General features: G+C 38.8%; 1 protein-coding gene across 1 annotated transcript in view; it reads right to left on the reverse strand.

The window, feature by feature from the left end:
- PAWR (pro-apoptotic WT1 regulator) overlaps nt 1–27,088 on the reverse strand; it is a 117,592-nt gene that overhangs the window by 25,154 nt on the left and 65,350 nt on the right. Inside the window, exons 3-4 of the mRNA XM_070454250.1 lie at nt 15,004–15,135; nt 2,977–3,011 (exon numbers count right to left, since the gene is read on the reverse strand). Coding sequence (XP_070310351.1) covers nt 2,977–3,011; nt 15,004–15,135 — 167 coding nt within the window. The remainder of the gene's footprint in view (nt 1–2,976; nt 3,012–15,003; nt 15,136–27,088) is intronic.

A 27,088-nucleotide genomic window follows, 5' to 3' on the forward strand; every position in this document is an offset into this window, starting at 1 on the left:
CAGCATATACGCTATCTCATTGTTATAAATTTAAGTTTTTCCATTAGGGGCTATCATATATGTTCTTTTCTGATATGTTAAATACAGTAAATTATCTTAAAGAGATCACTATAAACTTAACCAAGTAAACATTCTATTACGAAAATTACACACACTGGGGAGGAAAAAAACCCCATAAACACATGACCACTGGTCCACCCTTCCTAAACCTTAAGTTTCAGAAGCTTTATGACCCCCACCTCCAAATAATTTTCCAAAGTTATTGAAACATAGCTGTTTTAAAAAAAAAAAAAAATATTTCTTTGGCTGTGTCAGGTCTTACTTGCAGCACACAGGGATCTTCAATCTCTGCTGTGGCATGCGGAATCTTTAGCTGCAGCATACAAACTCTTAGCAGTGGCATGTGGGATCTAGTTCCCTGATCAGGGATCAAAGCTGCACTGGGAGCGCAAAGCCTTAACCACTAGACCACCAGGGAAGCCCCATTTAAACATGTTTTATAAAAAGGAGTTCAGTGAATATTTAAGAGATGTTCTAGGTAAACGAATTGACTCAATAAAATAGGGCATAACTAGAGTCACTGCTTAATAAATTCAATGCATCCTTGATATCTGTAAGAAAAAATATTTAATTCATAATTTATAAGAACACACCAACTGGTCTTGTGGATGGCTTATATCCTCTAATGACTTTTTAAGTTTGTCTAGCCATATGTATAAGTTATTTGGTTAACTGAAAATATTTTCTAACATATAATGCCAAATATCTATCCTTTAGCCCATTCCTCCTTTTTTTATCCCCATTAATCAGCAGACATCCTAAGAAATATACATTCTTCAGTCTTTGTTGCAACTTGACAGATTAATGAATGTAATGAACTGTTGATATACAATACAACAAATTCCTCTAGATAAGGCACTGATAAGTTCAGATCTAGATTTTGTTTATCTTATGTCTGAGTTGCAATGAGTTTGTGAATAATGATTAGTAACTTTAAAAAATGTTTGTTTTTTTAGTAGTATTAAACATGGCTAAACCTTTGAGAGTTGAAAAGTAACAAACCACATGTTCTAGGCTATGAAAATAAAAGAAGCAACAAGTGTACGAACAGGTCACAAGTAAAATAATGGTCTAAAAAGCTTAAAAATAAAAACATACACCATGTGAAATCAATTGTCTTCCTGATTTAACACAATGATAAATGGTAGATAAATGATAAATGGTAAATAAAGCTTTTGATGAAGATTTGTAAGGAAATTATTCCCCTAATGACTCTAACTAAAGAATGCAAATCTGAAAAGTGCCAATTATAATTTAAAGTGTACTACTTAAGAACTAAATGTGTATGAATGATACAACAAATGCTAAGTTAGTGAAGTTCATTTTTATTTCCCGAAACAAAAACTTGATAAAAATATTTTGGTTTGAGAACGTGGCCTGCAAACAGGCCAAATCAAAGCTTTTTGATTGGCAATGCTTGTTAGCAAACAAAAAAAGATTCTTTCCAGTTTAAACTAGTCATGCTAAGTAAAAGTTTCCAAACAATGCTTACATGTTAGAAGTTTAAAGGAACTACAGGTTTCATTATACCTATATCAAAATTACTCAGAAATTAAAATAAAAGCAGTAGCAGTGACAAATATATCAGATTTACTTACTCAGTTGTTGATTAGCTTAGCCTTCTTAAACATTGTTTTATCACTAAATATTTAAATCTTTTCTATTAAATAACTTAGTAATAAAATTACAGCTCTTCTTAATATTTCATTTATATACACTGTAACAATTACAACTTTTAACCATATATTTTAAACTTAACATCAAACAGAGGAAAACAGAGGTTTTACACATATAAATCTAGGTAGATTGTCTCGCACAGGCATGTGGGTTCTGGAGTCAGGTTGCCTGAGTTCAAATCTGGGCTCATACTGACTAGTTTTGTAACCACAGTGAAATGATTCTACCTCTTTATCTCATTTCCCTCACCTACAAAGTAAAAGTAAATATTTTACCAACAGTACCTTCTTTATACGATAACTGCAAGAATTGAATGAGTTCTCTGTAAAGCACCCTGGACATTATATATAAGACTTGATGAGATTTATCATTATTCTATAATTATTAGCACAAGCATGATGACCACATCTTTTGCAACTTTATGGCTTCAACAGAGAAGGACGCTACTACTTCAGGCGTCTCTGTTAAACAAGTTCTCATAATTCTGGTCTTCCTCCTATACATGAGCACATACACTCAAACATAAATTCTCGTAAAAAGCATTATTCAATTGTGAATAGGTGGTGCTATGGACTTGCTATGGTTTGAATGCTTGTGTCCCTCCAAATTCTTATGCTGAAATCCTAATGTCCAATGTAAGGGTACTAGGTGGTGAGACTCTGGAAGGGGCCTAGGTCACAAAGTTTGAGTCCTTATGCACTTTTCTAAGCACAGTAATGCCACAGAGCTCTCTAGCCCCTTCCACTATGTGAGGACACGGTGACAAGCTGTTATGTTAGTCTGCAACTGGCAAGAGGGCCTTCACCCACAGAATCTGACCAAATTACCCACTCTCTCTCCATCACGTGAGGATACAGTGAGTAGGCAGTTCTCTGAGAGTCAGGAAGAAAACCCTCATCAGAACCAGACCATGCTGGCACTCTGACTGATTTTGGATTTTATAGCCTCCAGAACTGTGAGAAAATAAATTTCTATTTTAGCCATCCTGTCTATGGCATTTTGTTATGGCATTTCTTTTCAGTGTTTAAATACACAAATGAAAATGACTAAGTTTTCTTTTGCTAGGTTCACCAAACCTTCACAAATCCATGCTGTGTGTGGTTTTCAAAGACTGCAGAGTATGTGAGAATAAGTTGTGGTCTACCTACAATGTCATTTCTTTTTAAGAGGACAATTAAGGTTTCTGACATTACACTTATGTCTACAATAGGTTCTTAGTCATAACTTAAGGATTCTTACCTTTTGTATCTGCCTGAAACTGTTCTAGAGGGCTCCTGTAAAATAAAAATAACAACATATCAGTTTGGGTATGTGTAAAAGCACGCACAATTCCAGGTTATATAAAACAACTGATAGAGAATATTGCAACAATTACCATTACTTTTAAAAATTCACATTGCTGATCAAACTAAACAATATTCTACATTTGATTTTTCAGACAAAACCAATCACTGCTTAAAAATCATATCTTTAATTTGGAAGCATTTTAAAAGCTTAGAAAAAATTTTTAAACGGTTATCATTCATCAATCAATCTAAACCTTTTTGGAAGTCGAGCATTAAAAAACACAACCTATTCCCCCTTCGAGTGTTTTCTATGCTCTCCATTTATCTTTTTTTTCATTTATTTTTTATTAGTTGGAGGCTGATTACTTCACAATATTGTAGTGCTTTTTGCCATACCTTGACATGAATCAGCCACGGATGTGCTCTCAGTTAAAAAAAAAAAAAAAAAGTACAACTCACCACAGACATATAATGATTAATGCTTATTTTTTAAAATAGCTAAAAATAAAAGGTGACAAAATATTTTTTATGCTGATTTTAAGCTAGACCTCCCCCCAAAAAGATAGCTATAAGTTAATATTAAGCATTGGGGTGAGAAAGCTATTGTTGTTGTTGCTATTTAGTCACTAAGTCATGTCTGACTCTTTCACAACCCCATGGACTGTAGCCCACCAGGCTCCTCTGTCCACGGGATTTCCCAGCCAAGCATACTAGAGTGGGTTGCCATTTCCTCCTCCAAGGAATCGTCCCCACCCAGGGATCAAACCTGCATCCCCTGCTTAGCACGTGGATTCTCTACCACTGAGCCACCAGGGAAATGGGAAACTATGTTGCCTTGCAACCAACAGGGCAATCATTTCTGTTTTGCCTTCTGCAGTTTCATTTTAATAACATAGTCAAAATGAGGGCTCCCTTGGTGGCTGAGATAGTAAAGTAGAGTCTGCCTGCAATGCAGGAGACCCAAGTTTAATCCCTGGGTCAGGAACATCCCCTGGAGAAGGAAATGGCAAGCCACTCCAGTATTCTTGCCTGGAAAATCCCACTGATGGAGGAGCCTGGCGGACTATAGTCCATGGGGTAGCAAAGAGTTGGACACGACTGAGCAACTAACACAGTCAAAATTAAATGATAAGTCTTAATTAACAGATTACAAATCAACTATACTCCTATAATTTTTTAATTTTTAAATAAGTAAGTCTTTGATTCTGCAACTCGATGGACTGCAGTCAGCCAGATTCCTCTGTCCATGGAATTTTTCAGGCAAGAATACTGGAATGGGTAGGCATTCCCTTCTCCAGGGCATCTTCCAGACACTGGGATCAAACCCAGATTTCCTGCATTGCAGGCAGGTTCTTGACCATGTGAGCCACGAGGGAAGCCCCTGAGATGATCAGATCCCAGCCTAAAATAGCAAATGCTACATGGCACAGTGAAGAATGTGTCAGTGTGGGAAAACAAGACAGAAAACCACACAGTTATGAGTAGGATTCAGATTCAAGTTCCAACCAGACAGGCCGCCCAGCAGCTGTGAAACTGTGGGTAAGTTATTTAACCTCCATCAGTCTCAGTTTCTTCATCTCTAAAATAAGAATAAAAACAATGTCTATTTTACCAGCTTGTTGTGGGAATTAAATGATGGAAGTGATAAAAAACAATTAGCAAAACTCCTTTACAACAGGTTAATAATTTAAAATTGACAGCGAAGGTTTTTTAAAAAACCTAGGATGTGGAAAAATCTTTACTGAATTTTATGAGCAGAACTTTAATAAATCTGACTTAATTTCTCCAAATCAATAAATTCCCATTACAACAGCCTACAAGGAAACGGGATCCCGCTCCAGTATTCTTGCCTGGAAAATTCCACGGACAGAGGAGCCTGGTGGGCTCCAGTCCGTGGAGTCACAGAGTTGGACATTGACCTGAGCACACACAGCACACACCACAACAGCCTACATCACTTCTTTAAATATGACTTTATCGCATTTTTAAGTAATGCAATAAAGGGGTAGCAGGGGTCTCTCTTCTTTGATTTCCTTTTCCCCAAAAAACCTCAGTATAAACAGTATGCAATAAATATATATTGACAACCTATGGAAATAACTTTCCTGGTAATCTGCAGTTACAGAAAAAGCATCACCTTGGAATTAAAAAGTTGTCAAAAGTAACCAGGTGATACGATACAAGAAGTGCCCATGTGTGTGGGCCTGGTCCTTTAATAGGATCACCCCTGGAGAAGTCTTGGTCCAACAGCTGGTTCAAAGACATTTTACCCTCTTCTGGGCACCAACTGATCTCAGAGCAGGGACAGTAGCAAAAGCCTAGCAAGTCAACTTTAAACAGTTTCTTATCTACCTGTCATTAAACTACGAGACCCTAAAGATAAGAGGGATGATCTTTGTACTCTAACACCAAACATGTAAAACAGAGCTCCTGTTTATAAAAATATGATATCTCTAAGTGAATAACAACAAAGAATACACTTTACAAAATCTAGTTTTTTAAAACTATTTTTGAAACCATAATAACTAGATTAAAATGTTTAATCCTGGCTATTTAGATAAAGCAGAAAGAAATACTAAAGTTATGTGTACACACTCAAAGTAATGATTTTAACTGCAGCTTTTCCCCTTAAGTTTTATAAGCAGTATTCCAACTAATATTTTATCAAGGTTTTCTTTCATAATATTCCCTAATCTTATTATATATGAACTAAAACTTTAGGCACAGACCTTAAAGAATGTTCATCTAAATATGCATTGGAAAAGATGCTAATAACAAGGTAAAGTCCAAAACATAAACACCTCTCTGCTTTTGGTTATAACTGAAATATTTCAAAAAATGACATCAGCGTGATTATCCAGACTACTTCTTACTGCAATGAAATCAGCGTAACTGCTGAACAGTAAGAGCCTCTCCTGCATTTACGGATTTGTGTGCAGTTGACACACTGGCTGTAATGGTATGGAAACCTGGCAATAAAAAAGTTCTGAGGCTTCATGTAGGCATTTTCCCCTAACATGGCAGAACTAGAGACTAACACACATTTAGATTAGAATTTTAATATGTACAGAAATGTGAAATGCAGGATGTTTTTAGCAACACTACACTATAGTGGCATGATACTACTGTTACACTGACCTACCTATAAATTACTTAAAGTCAGTATTAGACAAATTTCCATTGTACTATTAATAATAAGAAGTTGTATGTTACTAATTTTTTACATTTCGTACAGCTTTTTAAAAAACAACTAGTCACTTGAAAGGCGCTTTGCAGGTGGCACAGTGGTAAAGAATCCGCCTGCCAATGCAGGAGGTGTGGGTTCAATCCCTGGGTCGGCAAGATCCTCTGGAGTAGCAAAGGGCAATCCATTCCATTATTCTTGCCTGGAAAAATTCCATGGGCAGCAGAGCCTGGCGGGCTATGGTCCACGGGATTGCAAAGAGTCAGACATAACTGAGCGACTGAGCACACAGTCACTTAAAACATATCTCAAGTTTTATAGTATTTTCTGTACAACTCATCTGGTACAACTGATAAAATTATAAACTCAGACATAACCTGGACCAAATTACTCCATGCTCAAGTCCAAGATATGTAAACAATCAGATTTAAGTCTATTTCTACATAACTAATATTCAAGTTAAGATTCTAAAGCAGACCAACACTCTTAAGCTTATTGCTTACTGGCCAGATTTGAAAACTGTTATTATTAGATTATAGATTTTGTAGCTAAATGTTATTTCACAGTGACTCTGGTAACCAAATTCCATTGCTTAACAACCAAATGTTCCTCAAATCAGACAGACTACACTAGTATTAGCAGAGACTGAGAGGGATGGCAGCCTGCTTCTCACGTGTATTCAAAACTGATATTTACAGATGGGTGTTTAAAGCCATCTTTATGCCCTGACAAAAAGACAAAACTGAAATGTTAGAAGGAAAAAACAATCAACACCTATAGTGCAGTGTAACAGTCCCTTACAATTTTGAGGAGGAAAATGCTTGATGCTTCTATGTATTAATACACAATTCTGTACAAATATAACTATAAGCCTCTATATTTCAGGACCACAAAGACTTCTGAGCAAACAGTGATAACTTAACAATTACTATAACTGTTAAATAGTTGGCAATTTTAATCTAAACGTGGGGGCAGGAGAGAAGAAAACATTTTCACTATCACTGAAACTGCTTATAAAAAATACAAATGTTAAGACTATACTGGTCTTTAAAGTTTCAAAGACGATGTAATTAGACCTTCAATAACTCCAAAGTCTATTATACTACTGATTTAAAACATACTTTTCCTGAAATAATCTTCCTTGCAATGGAATGGTTTATATTACAAAAGGAAAGCAGAAAGATCTATGTAGAGCTTAGAAAATGCTGGCAAAGCAAATTGGTTTATGTAAGTTTAAATTAAACATTCTGCTTCATTCAAGCTTACAATGCTCAGTAAGAAAATCCCACTAACACTGTCTTCAGAGCTGCAATGGGAGACCACAGCTTGTAAAGTATGAACAAATATAAAAGCAAATGTGAAGTAAGATCAGACAAATACAGGCCCAGTAGAATATAGTAAAATGACACTCAAGTTATTCAAATTTATTTGAGCCCTCAGTAAAACTATGGTATACCACGTTAACTGACTTTCAGGACTAAATTATAATACCTATACTAGTATACAAAATGTACTGATACTAAAGATACAAAGTTGGAGATGAATGAAGAATGGAGCATCTGTAAGGTATAACTGATAAAATACTTAAAAATGAAAATAAAAAAACCAAACAGAATGCACACACAGCAGGGGAACGTGGCCTGGCATGAGAGACCAGAGCCTGAGCAGAGGTCAGAAGGGAGCCCCAGGAAGGGATGCCGAGAGCCCCGAACCTCGGGAGGGCGTGACAGTCATCCAGGGAGCAGGGTGGCCCAAAGTGGGGGTTTCGCCCAGACGGGTAAAGAAGGTATTCCCTGGAAGAGGTGGCCCGGCATGGAGAACCCCCAGGCTTGTAGGGTGTGCAGAGGCTCTCTGTAGGGATGTGCTACAGCCCAAATGAACAGGGTGAAGAGCGTCCACAGAGTGGGAGCCTGGTGTGGGTGTGTCAAAGCCCAGGCAGGCTGGTCAGGCGTCCCCAGGGAGGGGTAACCCAGCATGAGGGCAAAGACAGACCCGAGGGAAGAGCAGCCTGTCCTGGGCCGGCAGCAGCTAAGTGGGTGAGCAGGGGACCCCCGGGGCAGTGACCTGCCGTGAGGAGTCAGAACTCAAGCAGGGTAAAGAGGGCGCTCTGCAGCCTCACAAGGGAACGGCCACGCCTGGAGAAAGTGAAGCGTGTTCCTGCACGAGGTAGAGCCAGTGTGTGGCGTCAGAACCCACCTGCGGTGAGGAGCGCAGCAGTGTGCAGGAGTGACAATGGGAGAGAGGTTACATGCGGGGGAACTGAATAAATAAGAAAACATATTAAGAATAATGTGAAAACAGGTTACCCAATGTCAGAAAAAGGCGTTACAAATACTAGACTGAGCCTTGTGATATTAGATTATAATTGGCCATACTGGTATAAATTAGTTTCAATATCTACACAGATGTAGCTAGCTAGATAGGTAAGCAAGCAGCAAACAGATATGTATACCTATGTATGTGCACACAGACACACAAAGTAGGTCTGTACATAGAGAGGCACTAGGAATGGTGACACCTCAACAACATGAACACAAATACAGCCCAGATCTTGGCTTCGTAATATCAGTTTCAATAAAAGGAATCAGGGCTCCTTAGAGACACAGCTGCTTTCAAGGCTGGAGTAAGAAAGCTCCAGATGAGTCTGCAATACCTTATTATGCCAGAAAAGAAAGAAGTATTCCAAGAAAGACAGAGATGCACCAAACAATACAAAAGGTTAAAGGGGTGCCCACTGGCCAAATCTGGGATAATGTGAATATTAAAATAAACAGTGATGGTGTGGTAGAGCAAACTCAGGGAGATAGTGAGACAAGGAAGCCTGGCGTGCTGCAGTTGATGGGGCTGCAAGGAGTCAGATATGACTTAGCAACTGAACAACAAGGTAAAATAATAATGATCCTCAAAGATGTTCACATCTTAATCTCTAAAACCTTGAACATGTTAGGTTACATAACAGAGGGAAATTAAGGTTGCTAATCAATGACCTTAAATAGGGAGATTATACTGGGTTATCTAATGGACCCACTGTAATCACAATGGTCACTCAAAGTGGAAGAAAGAGGCAGAAAGTCAGAGGGAGATAGAGCAAAGCAGAAAAGTCACAATTTTGACTTTGAAGAAGGAAGATGGACAAAGAATTCAGGTAGCTCGTACGAGCTGGAAGAGGCAAGGAAATGGATTCTCACCTATAGCATCCAAAAAGGAATGCAGTCCTGATTTTACCCTTTGATATCGGTCCACAATTTTACTGGTCCAATGAGACTGCCAACTTAAAAACACTGTAAATTGATAAATTTGTGTTGTTTTAAGATTCCAAATTTGTGGCAATCAAACCAATACAGAGTATAACAAGGTAAAATCCATCAGATAAAATGGGTAGTAGTGAGTTGATACAGATATACAGATGACAGACAAATGGGTAGAGACAATAGAGAGCTTGATGGAGACAAAGATATCTACATGGTTCAGTGGTTCAGAGAACTTATCCACAAAACACTTATTAAGCAGCAGCAGGGAAGCCTGGCAAACACTACCTTAATCACATGACCAAAGTGATCAGCAGCAGCACTGGAACAAATTAAAATCATGTGTCACCTGACAGGCTACACATTGAGAAGAACACTGTCAATTCTGTGCTATTCCTGAAGACACACGGCATGAATCTAATCAGAAGTAAATATTAGATAACCCAAACTGAAGGTCATATGACAAAAATAAATGACCCATAACCTTAAAAACATCATGAGAAACGCTGGGCTGGAAGAAGCACAAGATGGAATCAAGATTGCTTGGAGAAATATCAATAACCTCAGATATGCAGATGACACCACCCTTATGGCAGAAAGTGAAGAGGAACTAAAGTTGGCTTAAAGCTCAACATTCAGAAAGCTAAGATCATGGCATCTGGTCACATCACTTCATGGGAAATAGAGGTGGAAACAGTGTCAGACTTTATTTTGGGGGGGCTCCAAAATCACTGCAGTTAGTGATTGCAGCCATGAAATTAAAAGACGCTTACTCCTTGGAAGGAAAGTTATGACCAACCTAGATAGCATATTAAAAAGCAGAGACATTACTTTGCCAACAAAGGTCCATCCAATCAAGGCTATGGTTTTTCCAGTGGTCATGTATGGATGTGAGAGTTGGACTGTGAAGAAAGCTGAGCGCTGAAAAATTGATGCTTTTGAACTGTGTGGTGTTGGAGAAGACTCTTGAGAGTCCCCTGGACTGCAAGGAGATCCAACCAGTCCATCCTAAAGATTAATCCTGGGTATTCATTGGAAGGACTGATGCTGAAGCTGAAACTCCAAAAGTTTGGCCACCTGATGTGAAGAGTTGACTCATTGGAAAAGACCCTGATGCTGGGAGGGATTGGGGGCAGGAGGAGAAGGGGACGACAGAGGATGAGATGGATGAATGGCATCACTGACTCGATGCACATGAGTTTGAGTAAGCTCCGGGAGTTGGTGATGGATAGGGAGGCCTGGCGTGCTGCGATTCATGGGGTCGCAGAGAGTTGGACATGACTGAGCGACTGAACTGAACCTTAAAAGGTGCTAAGATTAAGAAAGCTAAGGAAAGACTGTATCAAACTAAAGGAAACTAAGGAGATACAGCAACTAAACAGAATATGTGATTCTGAACTAGACCCTTTTGCTCTAATTTAGGATATGATTGGGACAACTGGTGAAATTTGATGGTATCTGAATAAACTAGATGGTAAAAAAATGTGTCAATGTCAATTTTAATTTTCTATTTTGAAGAGCTATGTTGCAGTTACGCAGGAGATCTTCTTTGTAGAAAACACACAGGGAGGTACTGGGGGTAATAAGGCATCAAGTTAGCAACTTACTCTCAAACATTTTAAGGGTAAAAAAAAATTCTCTACACAGTACTTGTAACTTTTCAGTTAGGCTGAGAATGTTTTAAAAGGAAAATCAATAAATGAATCAAAGAAAGAAGTAAAATAAAATTCATAAATGCCCTCTCACAAAATGCTCTTGATTATATACTGATAAACTTTTCTTCATAAGTAATTTAGGCAATATGTTGAGAAATTTTTAGCCTTAAACATGCATTTTATGGGGAATTCCCTGGTGGTCCCTTGTGGCTCAGCTGGTAAAGAATCCACCTGCAAAACAAGAGACCTGGGTTTGATCCCTGGGTTGGGAAGATCCCCTGGAGAAGGGAAAGGCTACCCACTCCAGTGTTCTGGCCTGGAGAATTCCACGGACTACAGTCCATGGTGTTGCAGAGTCAGACACGACTGAGCAACTTCCATTTTCACTGGTGGTCCAGCAATTAAGATTTTGTGCTTCCACTGCAGGAAGAACTGGTTCGATCCCTGGTGGGGAACTAAGATCCTGCAAGTCATGAGGGATAGCTAATAAATAATTTTTAAATATTACGACCTTTGACCCAATAAGTTTATCTCTGGTAATCTGGCCAAGAAAATAATTCAAAAAGTTTAATTTATATAGATGTTAATTTCAGTAGTACTTATAATAGTAAAAATGTTTAACCACTGAGGAATCCTATTAATGGGAAATTTGTGTCAACTACTACTCACATTAAAAAAGAAAATTCTATGCCAGTGAAAATAATATATAAAGAGATTTGAACAACATGAAAAAAATGTTCATGCTCTAACACTTACAAAGAGAATTTTGGCAATGTCATCAAAATTACAAACATGTATTCCTTTTCACTCAGAAATTCCAGTGCTAGAGGGTTTTATCCTACTGATTTATACACACATATAAAAAGACTGTAAGTTTCTTATATATTGAAAGGTTTTTTACCACTACATTGTTTGTAGCATCAAAAACTTACATGTTTCAACTAAATGTCCATCAAGTCAGAAAAATTACATCTATAAAACAATATTCTGTGGTTTCAAAAAAGAAAACAAGGAAGTTCTTTATGTACTATCGCAGAAGCCTCTCTACAATATTAAATGAAAAGAACAAGCTGCAGGAGTGTGCCTAAAATTAGGAATATATATATTATACACACAGAGAGAAACATAAACTTATTTCTGGACTACCTCGAGAAGAATGTACAAGAAAAAGAAAGCACTAGTTGCCTCCAAAGAAGGTAACCAGGTAGCTGAGAGGGACTTTTTACTATTTTATTCCTTTCTATGCTTTTTGCATTTTTTAGCATGTGACATTATGTTTCCTTCTAAATTAATTAAGCCTAATGCTGAAAATTTAATAAAGAGTTTACAAAAATACATAAAGAAAGGCACTTTCCTGTCTTTCACATTTTCTTTTTTTCATGTTTTCCATTGATCCTGTATTATTTAGTCAGAGATTTAATATATTACTTTAAAAAGTGACAGGATTAGGCATGACTACCTAGGGAAAAACGTGGTTAAAATGTGTAACATCAAACGTAAAAATGAAAGAAAAAATTTTAAAGGCTCATATTTTATTACTACTACTCCATATTATTTGAAAAAAGCCAAACAGAAACTTAAAATACTCTAACCTTTCATAAAGCATACTGTTACCGCAAATCCATGTTCCCACTTCATTCTTCATTTCAAACAACTTGTTTCACTGAATGGCTAAGACTCACGTGCCCTGTGTGCCCAGTCCTGCCGGACTCCTGGCGACCCCACGGACTGCAGCCCGCCAGGCTCTTCTGCCCATGGGGTTTCCCAGGTAAGAACACTAGAACGGGTTGCCATTTCCTCCTCCAGGGGATCTTCCCGACCCAGGGATGGAACCTGTGTCTCTCGTGTCCCCTGCACTGTAGGTGGATTCTTTACCACTGTGCTACCACATAGATAAGGCTAAGAGACAAAGTCTTTCTCTCTGATCTGTTCAAAAAAAGAAAGCCTTAGAACAACCAATGAAGACTTCCTTGGTGGTCCAGTGGTTAAGAATCTGCCTGCCAATACAGGGGACATGGGTTCAATCCCTGGTCCAGGAAGATTCCACATGCTGCAGGACAACCAAGTCCATTCACCACAACTACTGACCTGAGCGCCCTGGGCCAGTGCTCTACATCAAGAGAAGCCTCCACAGCGAGAAGCCCGAGCACCGCAGCCAGAGAGGAGCCTCCACCTGCCCCCACGAGAGAAGCCCTCAGGCAGCAATGGAGACCCAGAGCAGCCATAAATACATAACACATTTTTTTGGAATGCCAACATTTTCTTTCTGTTTATTGTTTTTGAAGTTGGAATTATAAATAAAATCTATCCTATCTTAAGAGTAACAAAATATATGAGTTTAGGTAGTAACTCAGAGAGAGGCCAACTATGTAGACAGGAAGAGTTCTTGTTCCCATTCCAACTTCAATGTGGCAATCTGCAATCCATGGGAGACTCTGCTTCTCTTTCATCCTAAGCACACAGCCTGAAAAACAGATACTTAAAACCAAGATCACCAGTGAGTCACATCCCAACTGCTAATGAAATAAATAAAAATGAGAGAAATGAAGGGGAGATCTAGGAAGAGACTAGTAAAGCTACAGGAAAGAAGTTAAACTGCAAGAGACCAGATCAGTTGACACTTCTCCATATCTGGGTTTAAACCTGGGAATAAGCTAAACACTAAGCTCCCCAGCTCCAAAACGGTAAGGACTTCATTCAACACAAATAAATCAGCACTCTTTCCAAAAGTTGCTGCCTAATGTTAAGTGACATGACCAAGAACTGAACCAGGTCTAGATTCTTAATCAAAATGCTATATTGTCTCTATCCTAACAAATTAAGCCTATTTCTTCACCTGGAATATGTACAGGTTTCATTTCAACTTTGTTGTGATACACAAAGGATATAAAGTAGTTTAATGCAATAGGGTACTACTTCTCCTAGTAGTAGAAACTGTGATACGGGGGAGCAGACAAGCCTGTGTTACTCTACGATTCACCACCTCAATATCTGCCTCAAAGAGAAGAGGAAAGAGAAATTTTGCATTCATATCCAGACCACTTCAAAATATTTTGCCTCTTTCAGCTAAGTGCCTTCTATTATAACCCTGCAAGTTAATAGACAAGCTTATATTTCATCTTTTATCATCAGTAAAACAGGGAGATGTATGTATTGCTTGGAAACCCCTTTTAAAGTGGTATCATAATAAAATGGATTAAAAATATCAAATGCTGAAAAGACAACACGGTAGTTTAACATATCAAAATATCATCAAATTAATTTAAGATTAAATATATACAGATCATTCCCCCAAATGACAGTTTATATGGAATGATTCTGCAGAGCAATCTGCTTTAAACTGAGGCACTCCAATGCCAATATCTTCCAATTCTCTGTGCCACAAGAAGCCAAGATAACCGCTAATTTGAAACTGACCTAAATTTTCTTTTGAAAAGTATTTTATAATTACACAGAAACACTGATGTATCTGGCAATTCACAATACTACATATTGTGTTTTATTATGTTTAAACATTTCACTTAGTAGAAACTTGTTATTCAACTCTACTTGGTATGTAATTCTAAAGTAAATATCAGCCGAGAACAGAACTGTCTGCTAAACCTTACTTCTTTAAGAGCAAAAAAGCTAATTACTTTTCCTGGTTATTTTCACAATGGATACTGTTTAAACCTGCTTGGTTAATCAGTAAATATTCATTGATCAGGATTTAAGGACCAAATACTGCTTACATCAAAAGATATTTACACATAAGAAAATACATAGTTAAATTCATTTAAAGTACTTCAGTGGAGCTGATGCAATTAAAATAAAATTGGAAAAATTACTGACAGTAACTTAAAAAAACTATTGTTAAAGTAGCTAGTGACATTCTAGAATTTCTAAATACTCACTTGTAGCAGGTAAGCACTTCCTGGATCTAACAAGCTCACAGCCTCGTTCTGTACTGTGTTCTGCTGTGTGATCGCATCTTCTCGTTTCCGCTCTTTCTGCCCAGCTTCGTCATCTTCATACTCATCTAAGCACTGAAAGAAAGAATAGCTTTCATTTTATTTCTATATAATATTAATAAAATGTTTTAATAGTACGTGGAGATAAATTTGATAGCGAGTAGAAATATGGAGCATTCAGAAACTACACAATAAAAGTGTTCCTTTCAATAACAGGTACATTTAATTCCTATAAACTAAATTATCTGCTTAAAACCCAAATCTCCACATTCACACCCCTGTCAACATCTTTTCTCAAGGCTCTGACTACTGACAGGGTTTGCTTAAAGCTAGGGTTCATTTTTTCTCTCTCACTCTATCTTCAAGTAAATGGACTGTGTACCTTAAAGCACTTCTTGGAGGGTAATAAAAGATATACCACACAGACACAGAATGCAGAATCTAATGGAAGATGTGTACACATGTGTGTGTATGTGCACAGATAACTCAATGATAGTAGCCCTTTTTCTACCTTAGTAGTACCTATGAGTATTTTCACTTCAAGAGTAAGTCTTCAACAAAAGACTCTGTAGATCTTGTAACTTAAAAAATGAGTTTAATTTGGAACTGCAAATACAGGAAAAAGAATTTCAGATGATGGGAAGCGCATATGGAAAAGCTTGCATGAAAAAGCACTGTTTAAAAAATTGAATCAACACCTGCATTATCTACCTCCAGGCTTTGTCCATTGGGGGGGGACCCACAAACAAAAAACAAAACCCTATCCATTACACCTAATGTGAAACGGTGGTCATCTAATCCTTGTAACTGAACACATTCTTAACCAATACAGTGCCTTTGTGTGTTCTGTAAGAGACAAAAAATAAATAATATCTCTGCAGGCACTCTGAGATACACCTACAGCAGGACGGCAGGAAAGACAACAGGATTCATATATTGTACACAAAGAGAAAGACTGAAGCTGATGTGCAAACCCAGGATCACTGGCACTTACGGCACAGGAGGACACGGAAAGTCAGCAGCACGTTCAGACACAGGGGCCACGTGGGGGATGTGGAAGAAGCATCTGTCTGAGACAAAGTCTTAAATCAAGACGTAATGGAGAGAAAGCTGGGGGACGGAACGGAAGGGATGAATTAAAGAAACAAGTAGGCTGAGACTCCAGAAAACATTCAGGGTTCCTCCTGTAATGCAACTAACTGTGTACAGGAGTCGCCTGGCCCTCATCTCCTCACCCTGGGGAAACTAGGGCTTAGGTAACTAGTACAAGAAATGTGGTAAGATTGTGGCTGCCGCTATTGCTGTAACAAACTGCTCTTGACTCTGACCCAGGAGACTAGTGTCTTCTACCAGGATCCATGAACCCATAGGAGGATAACTAACTCATTAGCCTATGAGAGGCTAAGATCTCAGATCCTTTAAAGTTCTTGACAGAGGCGAGTAATGGAAAGGCATATGCTCTGTTCACAAAGAAATACAGATAATAAATAGCCTTAGAAGTCTGCACTTTTGATTACATAACATGGAAAGATGTTCTGATACAATTCCCTGGAATATAAATAAAACATGGTCAAGACTGACTTGGGGCAGGAACTTGTACCAGCAGTTCAGAGTTCTGACTAATAGGGACAGGGACCAAAAGCGGAAAGACTAGTTAAACAACATAGCAGGCAATGTGGTCCTATGAAAAATGATATATTCGGGAATTCCCTGTCGATCCAGTGGTTAAGACAGTGCTTTCACTTCTGGGGCCCACATTCAATCCCTGGTTGGGGAACTAAGATCCCACAAGCTGTGCAGCAGGGGCAAAAAAAAAAAAAAAAAAAGATATATCTGAGGTAGGAAACAGACTCAATAAAAGAAATCTAGTAAAGGGTACCAAAGTTTAAGAAATTAGTACTGATGAGAAGAAGAAAAACATCTCTTAGGACTTTTAAAAAGACTTTTTCAAACCAACAGATAAATGTTTTATGCCAAAATAACAACAAAATTTAAAAGCAAAGCCATACTTAAAAGACACCGATGTCCACTATCAACACAGATGTTAACATCACTCTGGAAGTGCTATCTGATAAAACTAGGGAAGAAGAATAAGAGATTTCAGCATTAGAAACAAATTTTCACCATTTCAAGTGTATGAAAACTTATGATAAAGATGCTAGAAAAGAGAAAGGAGTACAGAAATTCCTCAATAAATAGTACCAAGGGGTCAACAGAGGCTTTCCAGGGGGCGCTAGTGGTAAAGAACCCGCCTGCCAATGCAGGCGATACAAGAGACACAGGTTCAATCCCTGGGTAAGGAAGATCCCTGGAGAAGGAAATGGCAACCCACTCCAGTATTCTTGTCTGGAAAATTTCACGGACAGAAGAGTCTGGCAAGTTACAGTTTATGGGGTCACAAAGAGTCAGACACAACTAAGCAACTAACACTTTCACTTCACAAAGAAAGAAATGTTAGTGGAGGTATTAAAATGCATTCTATGTTAGAGTTAAAAATGATAAGAATTTGGATTTTGGAATCTGAGAGATAAAGATTCAAATTCCAGGTTGGTCACTTAAAATAGTAATAGCATCTACTAATAACTGAGTATCATCTAGGTGTGTAGACCACTGTTAACACTGACAGCTAGTATTTCAAACACAGGTAATTTTCACCAAAATCACAGAAGGTGTGTACTACTGTATGTAAGAAGAATGTGAGGATTAGAATTAAGTAAGAGGCTGAAGGACACAGAGTTGTTGAGGGGTGCAGTCAGAACTCCAGCCCAAGCAGCTTAAACCACAAATTCAATTTTCCAACTACCATGTATAACCTATTTATCAGACATGAAATCCATTTAGTGCACCATAACCCAGAGTTCAAACGAAGAAAAAGAACAGAAGATATCAGTGAGCGCTTTTCAGTGGAACTTTGGTTTCATACTGTTTGTGAGGGTCTTAGGTCAATTTACAGAACAGAGTTACTGGAAGTTACAGGACAAATGGAGCAGCTAAGAGCTAACCATTGCTGTAGCTGGAAAACAGTTATATATTCATCTACTCTGTAGTTCTGCATATGTTAACATTTCTACCTCTGTTTTTCCATTTTAAAGGGACTTTGAGGAATTCTATCAGGTCTCATTTCCATGTTTATTTCAGTCACTGACAGCAGACCAAACTTCCCCAGGTCTCATCCAACACTAGCACAGACTCTTCTTTCCATACTGCCTGGTACATTCCTTAATCTGGCCCAATCCTTTGTCCCACCTCTCCCTTCTAAATCATTCCTTAGTGTCCTCTGAATTCCTGCTGACTAACATTTTGCTTTCCTCAGCTACAGAATGAAATCTAGCTGGTTCCTTGAAAAAGACCTTTCTCCAGTAAGTTTCACTCAACTTGAACCTATTTGTTTTTGAAGTTCTTTCATACCTTTGGGCCTGGTGAAAGGATTCCCTATTCTTTGACTGTTTCTCTGGCCAATGATTCTTACTCAGTCAATATCACATCCTACAAAGCAGGCAATTTTGTGGAGGAATTTCTGCTCATGTTTAATTTAAAAAAATTACTTGTTTATGGATCAGAAGCATGAAATGGATATCTTGCATCTGAAAAATTAGTCCCTCTAAGAAAGAACTGACTCACATCCCATCCAAATGTAGACTGTAATACTGAACAGTCATGCAGAAGAAAAATCTATTTAAAATTTAGTCAGTTCAGTTCAGTCAACTCAGCCGTGCCTGACCCTGCGACCGCACGGACTGCAGCATGCCAGACTTCCCTGTCCATCACCAACTCCTGGAGTTTACTCAAACTCATGTCCATTGAGTTGGTGATGCCATCCAGCCATCTCATCCTCTGTCATCTCCTTCTCCTGCCTTCAGTCTTTCCCAGCATCAGGGTCTTTTCCAATGAGTCAGCTCTTTACATCAGGTGGGCAAACTTTTGGAGTTTCAGCTTCAGCATCAGTCCTTCCAATGAATGCTCAGGACTGATTTCCTTTAGGATGGACTGGTTGGATCTCCTTGAAGTCCAGGGGACCCTCAAGAGTCTTCCCCAACACTACAGTTCAAAGGCATCAATTCTTTGCTGCTCAGCTTTCTTTATCGTCCAACTCTCACATTCATACATGACTACTGGAAAAACCATAGCCTTGACTAACGGACCTTTGTTGACAAAGTAATGTCTCTGTTTTTGAATATGCTGTCAAGGTTGGTCATAACTTTTCTTCCAAGGACCGTTTTTTAATTTCATGGCTGCAGTCACCATCTGGGGTGATCATGGAGCCCAAAAATAACCCGAGCCTAAACACATTTTAGAAGCAGCAGCTGTGCGACAGTGCAGGAGACAGTAGCTGAGAGGAGCTACCCCAAGTCCGAAGTAAGGAGCAGTGGCTGCGCTTTGCTGAAGCAGCTGTGAAGAGACACCCCACGTCCAAGCTAAGAGAAACCCAAGTAAGACGGCATGTGCTGAGAGAGGGCGTCACAGGGCAGACAGACTGAAACCACAACCACAGACAACTAGCCAACCTGATCACATGGAACACAGCCTTGTCTGACTCAATGAAACTAAGACATGCCGTGTGGGGCCACCCAAGACGGATGGGACGTGGTGGAGAGGTCTGACAGAATGTGGTCCACTGGAGAAGGGAATGGCAAACCACTTCAGTATTCTTGCCTTGAGAACCCCATGAACAGCATGAAAAGGCAAAAAGACAGGACACTGAAAGAGGAGCTCCCCAGGTCAGTAGGTGCCCAGTATGCTACTGGAGAGCAGTGGACAAATAAGAGTGAAGGGAGGGAGCCAAAGCAAAACAACACCCAGCTGTGGGTGTGACTCGTGATAGAAGCAAGATTCGATGCTGTGAAGAGCAATACTGCATAGGAACCTGGGATGTTAGGTCCATGAATCAAGGCAAATTGGAAGTGCTCAAACAGGAGATGGCAAGAGTGAACACTGACATTTTAGGAATCAGCAAACTAAGATGGACTGGAATGGGTGAATTCAACTCAGATGACCATTATATCTATTACTGTGGGCAGGAGTTCCTTAGAAGAAATGGAGTAGCCATCATAGTCAACAAGAGAGTCCTAAATGCAGGACTTGGATGCAATCTCAAAAACGACAGAATGATCTCTGTTCGTTTACAAGGCAAACCATTCAATATCACAGTAATCCAAGTCTATGCCCCGACCAGTAACGCTGAAGAAGCTGAAGTTGAACGGTTCTATGAAAACCTACAAGACCACTTAGAACTCACACCCAAAAAAGATGTCCTTTTCATTATAGGGGACTGGAATGCAAAAGTAGGAAGTCAAGAGATACCTGGAGTAACTGGCAAATTTGGCCTTAGAGTACAGAATGAAGCAGGTGAAAGCCTGATAAGAGTTTTGCCAAGAGAACGCACTGGTCATAGCAAACACCCTCTTCCTACAACAAAAGAGAAGACTCTACACATGGACATCACCAGATGGTCAACACCGAAATCAGACTGATTATATTCTTTGCAACCAAAGATGGAGAAGCTCTATATAGTCAGCAAAAACAAGACCGGGAGCAGTTCAGATCATGAACCCCTTATTTCCAAATTCAGAATTAAATTGAAGAAAGTGGGGAAAACCACTAGACCATTCAGGTATGACCTAAATCAAATCCCTTATGATTACACAGTGGAAATGAGAAATAGATTTAAGGGACTAGATCTGATAGACAGAGAGCCTGATGAACTATGGTTGGAGGTTCATGACATTGCACAGGAGACGGGGATCAAGACCATCCCCATGGAGTAAGTAAGTAAAGTCGTTCAGTCGTGTCCGACTCTTTGCAACCCCATGGACTGTAGCCTAGCAGGCTCCTCTGTCCATGGGATTTTCCAGATAAGAGTACTGGAGTGGGTTGCCATTTCCTTCTCCAAGGGATCTTCCTGACTCAGAGATCAAACCCGGGTCTCCAGCATCGCAGACAGACGCTTTGCCGTCTAAGCCACCAGGGAAGCCCAATGGAAAAGAAATGCCAAACAGCAAAACGGCCGTCTGAGGAGGCCTTACAGATAGCTGTGAAAAGAAGAGAAGAGAAAAGGAAAGATATACCCATTTGAATGCAGAGTTCCAAAGAATAGCAAGGAGGGATAAGAAAGCCTTCCTCAGTGATCAATGTAAAGAAACAGAGGAAAATAATAGAACAGGAAAGACTAGAAATCTCTTCAAGAAAATTAGATACACCAAGGGAACATTTCATGCAAAGATGGGCACAATAAAGGACAGAAATGGTATGGACCTAACAGAAGCTGAAGATATTAAGAGAGGTGGCAAGAATACACAGAAGAACTATATAAAAATTATCTTCACGACCCAGATAATCACGATAGTGTGATCACTCACCTAGAGCCAGATATCCTGGAATGTGAAGTCAAGTGGGCCTTAGGAAGTATCAATACGAACAAAGCTAGTGGAGGTGATGGAACTCCAGCTGAGCTATTTCAAATCCTAAAAGATGATGCTGTGGAAGTGTTGCACTCAATATGCCAGCAAATTTGGAAAACTCAGCAGTGGCCACAGGATTGGAAAAGGTCAGTTTTCATTTCAATCCCAAAGAAAGGCATTGCCAAAGAATGCTCAAACTACCACACAATTGCACTCATCTCACAAGCTAGTAAAGTACCTTCACATTCCACTTTTCACTTTCATGCACTGGAGAAGCAACTGGCAACCCAGTCCAGTGTTCTTGCCTGTAGACTCCCACGGATGGCAGAGCCTGGTGGGTGGCCGTCTATGGGGTCACACCGTCGGACACAATTGAAGGGACTCAGCAGCAGCAGCAGTAGTAAAGTAACACTCTAAATTCTCCCAGCCAGGCGTCAGCAATACATGAACCATGAACTTCCAGATGTTCAAGTTGGTTTTAGAAAAGTCAGAGGAACCAGAGATCAAATTGACAGCATCTGCTGGATCATTGAAAAAGCAAGAGAGCTCCAGAAAAACATCTATTTCTGCTTTATTGACTATGCCAAAGCCTTTGACTGTGTGGATCACAAGAAACTGTGGGAAATTCTTAAAAGAGATGGGAATACCAGACCACCTGACCTGCCTCTTGAGAAACCTATATGTAGGTCAGGAATCAACAGTTAGAACTGGACATGGAACAGCAGACTGGTTCCAAATAGGAAAAGGAGTACGTTAAGGCTGTATATTGTCACCCTGCTTATTTAACTTATATGCAGAGTACATCATGAGAAATGCTGGGCTGGAAAAAGCACAAGCTGGAATCAAGACTGCCAGGAGAAATATCAATCACCTCAGATATGCAGATGACACCACCCTTATGGCAGAAAGTGAAGAGGAACTAAAGAGCCTCTTGATGAAAGTTAAAGAGGAGAGTGAAAAAGTTGGCTTTAAAGCTCAACATTCAGAAAACTAAGATCATGGCATCCGGTCCCATCACTTCATGGCAAATAGATGGGCAAATAGTGGAAACAGTGGCTGACTTTATTTTTCTGGGCTCCAAAATCACTGTGATGGTGATTGCAGCCGTGAAGTTAAAAGACGCTTACTCCTTGGAAGCAAACTTATGACCAATCTAGACTGCATATTAGAAAGCAGGGACATTACTTTGCCAACAAAGGTCCATCTAGTCAAGGCTATGGTTTCTCCAGTAGTCATGTATGGATGTGAGAGTTGGATTATAATGAAAGCTGAGCGGCAACGAATTGATGTTTTTGAACTGTGGTGCTGGAGAAGACTCTTGAGAGTCCCTTGGACTGCAAGGAGATCCAACTTGTCCATCATAAAACAAATCAGTCCTGGGTTTGTTCATTGGAAGGACTGATGCTGAAGCTGAAACTCCAACACTTTGGCCACTTGATGCGAAGATCTGACTCACGTGAAAAGACCCTGATGCTGGGAAAGACTGAAGGCAGGAGGAGAAGGGGACAACAGAGGATGACATGGTTGGATGGCATCACCGACTCAATGGAGATGGGTTTGGGTGGACTCTGGGAGTTGGTGACGGACAGGGAGACCTGGTGTGCTGCAGTTCATGGGGTCGCAAAGAGTCGGACACGACTGAGTGACTAAACTGACCTGAACTGAAGACACATTTTATGGGGCTGGGAAGAGAATGTTGGGGGTGGATGTTTCAGGATTTTAAAATACATATGGATTTTTTTCCCAACAAAATAACTAACCTTTAAAAGCAGAGAATAAGATATTTCATTTTTGTTAATAATATTATTTTTTTAAGTTGATCAACATTTTGGAAAATGTCACTGGCAGCAAAGCTATTTGTAGTATTTGACTCACTAATAAAGCACACTTTTATCAGTCCAAAAAAAAGGTTTTAAGATATCAAACATTTAGTAAGTTCAAAGATCAAATTAACTAAAGAAGACCCATTTCATGATAGCTTTTCACTTCCAATTTTAAAAAGGAGACTCCCACAGAATTCAGGAATCTAGAAAAAAGCAACCAACATATCATATGCCTACTTTAAACACAATATGTATTAACTTATTTTTTCTTTCTTCACAATATCCTTTTTAAGTGCTTCTATATACGGAGAGGGGCTTCCCAGGTGACACTAATGGTAAAGAATCTGCTGACCAATGGAGGAGACAGAAGAGATGCAGGTTTGATCCCTGGGTCAGCAGGATCTCCTGGAGGGCATGGCAACCTACTCCAGTATTCTTGCCTGGAGAATCCCAGGGACAGAGAAGCCTAGTGGGTTACAGTCCATACAGTCGCAAGCGTCTGACATGACTGAAGCGACTCGGCGTGCTTGCATATATGGAGAAGAGATATATTCAACAGAGCTTTTTACTTATATCAATTAGAATTCTTGGACAGTAAAGGTATACCTACGCACAACAATCATTGCTCAGAACTATTATTTTTCTGAAACTATGCACATTCAACTAAAAAAAGTACAATTTAAAAAAATGTCATATGCATTAGAAATCATTTAAATTAATTTTTAATATAATAAATGCCTAAGCCAGGTTTTGACACTTCCATAATTAGAATAAATTGTGTGGTCTACTATCTAGTTTTTTAAAAACCTAGCTAGAGACTGCTTCACATTCCTTTTCCTCATTTGTTCCCTTTCATAAGTGAGGAGTCTTACAAATGAATCGAACAATTCATTCACCTCCAAACATTAGTTCAAAAAATCCATTTAAAAATATTAGTTTCCTTAATTTTCAGAATCCCTCCCCCAAAACGTAATATTTTATTTTTCTTTCCAAATGCCTCAGTCTCTGTGACCTATGCACATCTGATCTTAATATAAGGAATCCATACAAATTCTACAGGTGTTTTAGTTTTTCAGTATATTTTTGCATAATATAATTACTTCTCTATAAGATGCTAACACTAGGGAATAGCAGTACATTTTCATCATATGAATCAGAATGAAGCACATAATTACAACAGAACTAAACACCCAAGTAAGCTTAATTATATAAATGTGCCAATAAATCATACAAATGTGGCTCTAAAAGCATGCTGATGTCCCTTTGCATTTTAAAGAAAATCAATTAAGCAATCTAAGCAAAGCTTTTAGAAAAAAGAAATAACTATACAGCTCCAGGGGAGGGGGAAAATTCTGTATTTGGGATCACACAATTATAAACCATGAATTTGGTTTATAAGTGCATGTGCTCCCCAAAATGAAAGTTACTATGTCCATGAAAGATATTAGGAGAGTTTAAAGATAGATTCCACTCATTTTCTTCAGAGAGACCATGGCAATCCTATCAGCACCACTGTTGCTTTATCTGCCTCCCTCTTGGTAATATACTTTTTCCCATCCTTCATTAGTCCTTTATCTAGCATATACTACTCTGTCATCACTCAACCTCTGCCTAGCTTTTCCTAGCCTTCCCACTCTGCTCCGAAGTCAAGAAATGGTTAAACAAAAGAAACTACAGCACAGCAAAAAGAATACTGAAATAAGATCAAATTAATATAAGCATTTTTATGTAAAAACAACTAAGCAAAATAAATGACTGTGGTTCTTACATTAGGTAGCTGAAAAAGGTCCCATGTATCTGTAATACAATGATTTTAAACTGCTACAAACAAGCATGTGCACATGTAGACACCCACACACACACAGCCTTAAGCTAGAAAAAGTTTGAGAACTAAGTGGGGTAAATTAAAATGTAGGAATTTTCAATACTAATCATTAAACGTCCTGATTAATGTTGTAAACTAGCAACCAATTTCATCTATCACACTGAATCAGTTACGCTGTCTAACAACTTGGTAACATACAACGTAAGTACTTTGAGTTCATGAATTTAAAAGCTAAATTTGCACCAAGGTTAGACCTTGGACTAAAAAAAGCAATCTTACTTGTAAAGAATCTGAAAATATAACACTGTAAAAAACAGAAAATGAAAACAGAATTTCATTTTCCACAATTTTAAAGTACCTTCCCCACCCACAAATTCTACACTGATGCTATCAGACAGGACTCAGCCAAGGACAATTCAACCATACTACCTCCTGCTGGGATTCCATCAGCTCTCAGGGCTCAGCAGTGTCAAGGTCTCTGAAGAGCAACAACATTCAGGATTAGAGAGGCAGCACTCTCATTTTCAGCAAACGCAACAAATAATAATAACAGCTTAAAAACTATAGTTACTTTTTAAACAGAAAATGAGATTTTTTGCCTAATTATAAAATTAAAGTACAAGAAAACTTTTTAAATAGAGAAAAGAAGAAATTAAAAATCACCTTTTATTTTAAAATAAACAACCACCATCACTTTGATACAGATCACCCTACTAGAACTTTTCCTTTTTTAAGTCCATATTATTGTAGGCATCTTGTTTTGAGATTTAGTCATATCCATGTCCAACTCTGCAACCCCACAGACCATTGCCTGCCAGGCTCCTCTGTCCATGGAATTTTCCCAGGAAGAATACTGGAGTGAGTTGCCATGACCTCCTCCAAGGGATCTTCCTGACCCAGGGATTGAACCGGTGTCTCCTGAGTTGGTAGCAGGATATTTACCACTAGAGCCACTTGGGAAGCCATTTTCACAAAAATGTTAGTAGTTGCATAGTATGATATTAGATTAAGAACACAGCATGATTTATTTAATCAGATCTATGTTGTGGGAATATATAAGCTAAACAGCCTTTCAAATAAATTTTTGTGCCCATCTCTAATTTTTATAGCTCTCTAAACACGCTGTCAAATCTTCCTGCAAGAACGTTAAGGTTGTCTCACTGGCCTTCCCAGGTGGTCCAGTGGTAAAGAATCCCCTGCCAATGCTGGAGATGCTAGAGACAAGGGTTTGATCCCTGGGTCAGGAAGATCCACTAGAGTAGAAAATGGCAACCCACTTCAGTATTCTTGCCTGGAAAATTCCACTGACAGAGGAGCCTGGCAGACTACAGTCCATGGGGTCACAAAGAGTCGGACACAGCTGAACACACTGTTGTTATGACTGTTTCAACTCTCGCCGAACGTATTGGGCAAATAATGGTTTCACTGAATCCTAGTTAGCAGGATGGACTTCTGTTCCCTTTTTACTGGCTTTATGTAGTTCTTTACATATTTTCACTTTTTTTTTTTTTTTACTGATACCCTCTCTCAATTTTTATTCTGCTTTATTCATTTATTTTATTTCCAAAAGCTCTTCATATAATAAGATGATAACTCTTGTCTAGCATTACTGTCAATTTATTGTTCTAGCTCACTCACCTTTTAATTGTTTAAGTTTTCCTTCCGGGATTTTCTTCCTGTGGTTTTATCTTAATAAAATGTTTTCCCCCACTTTAAAGACCTAATAAGCCCGTATTTTAATTTTTACTATCTCATTTTTTAAACTCTTTCATCTCATATTCAATTTCTTGTATAGTGAGTGAGTCTGGATTCTAATAATTTTTAATAAGCAAGTGTCCTAGTCACAGACAGGGACAGCCCGAAGCTGCAGCACTGGCAGGAGGCCGTGTGAATTAATGGTTCCAGGTTCACCCTCTGGGGTTCTAAGCAATCCCTAGCTCCGCACCGCCAATTCAGAATGGCATCTTTGTATTTTTATATAT

The sequence above is a fragment of the Odocoileus virginianus genome, chromosome 24 (genome assembly GCF_023699985.2).
Source record: "Odocoileus virginianus isolate 20LAN1187 ecotype Illinois chromosome 24, Ovbor_1.2, whole genome shotgun sequence".
Lineage (NCBI taxonomy): Eukaryota > Metazoa > Chordata > Mammalia > Artiodactyla > Cervidae > Odocoileus > Odocoileus virginianus.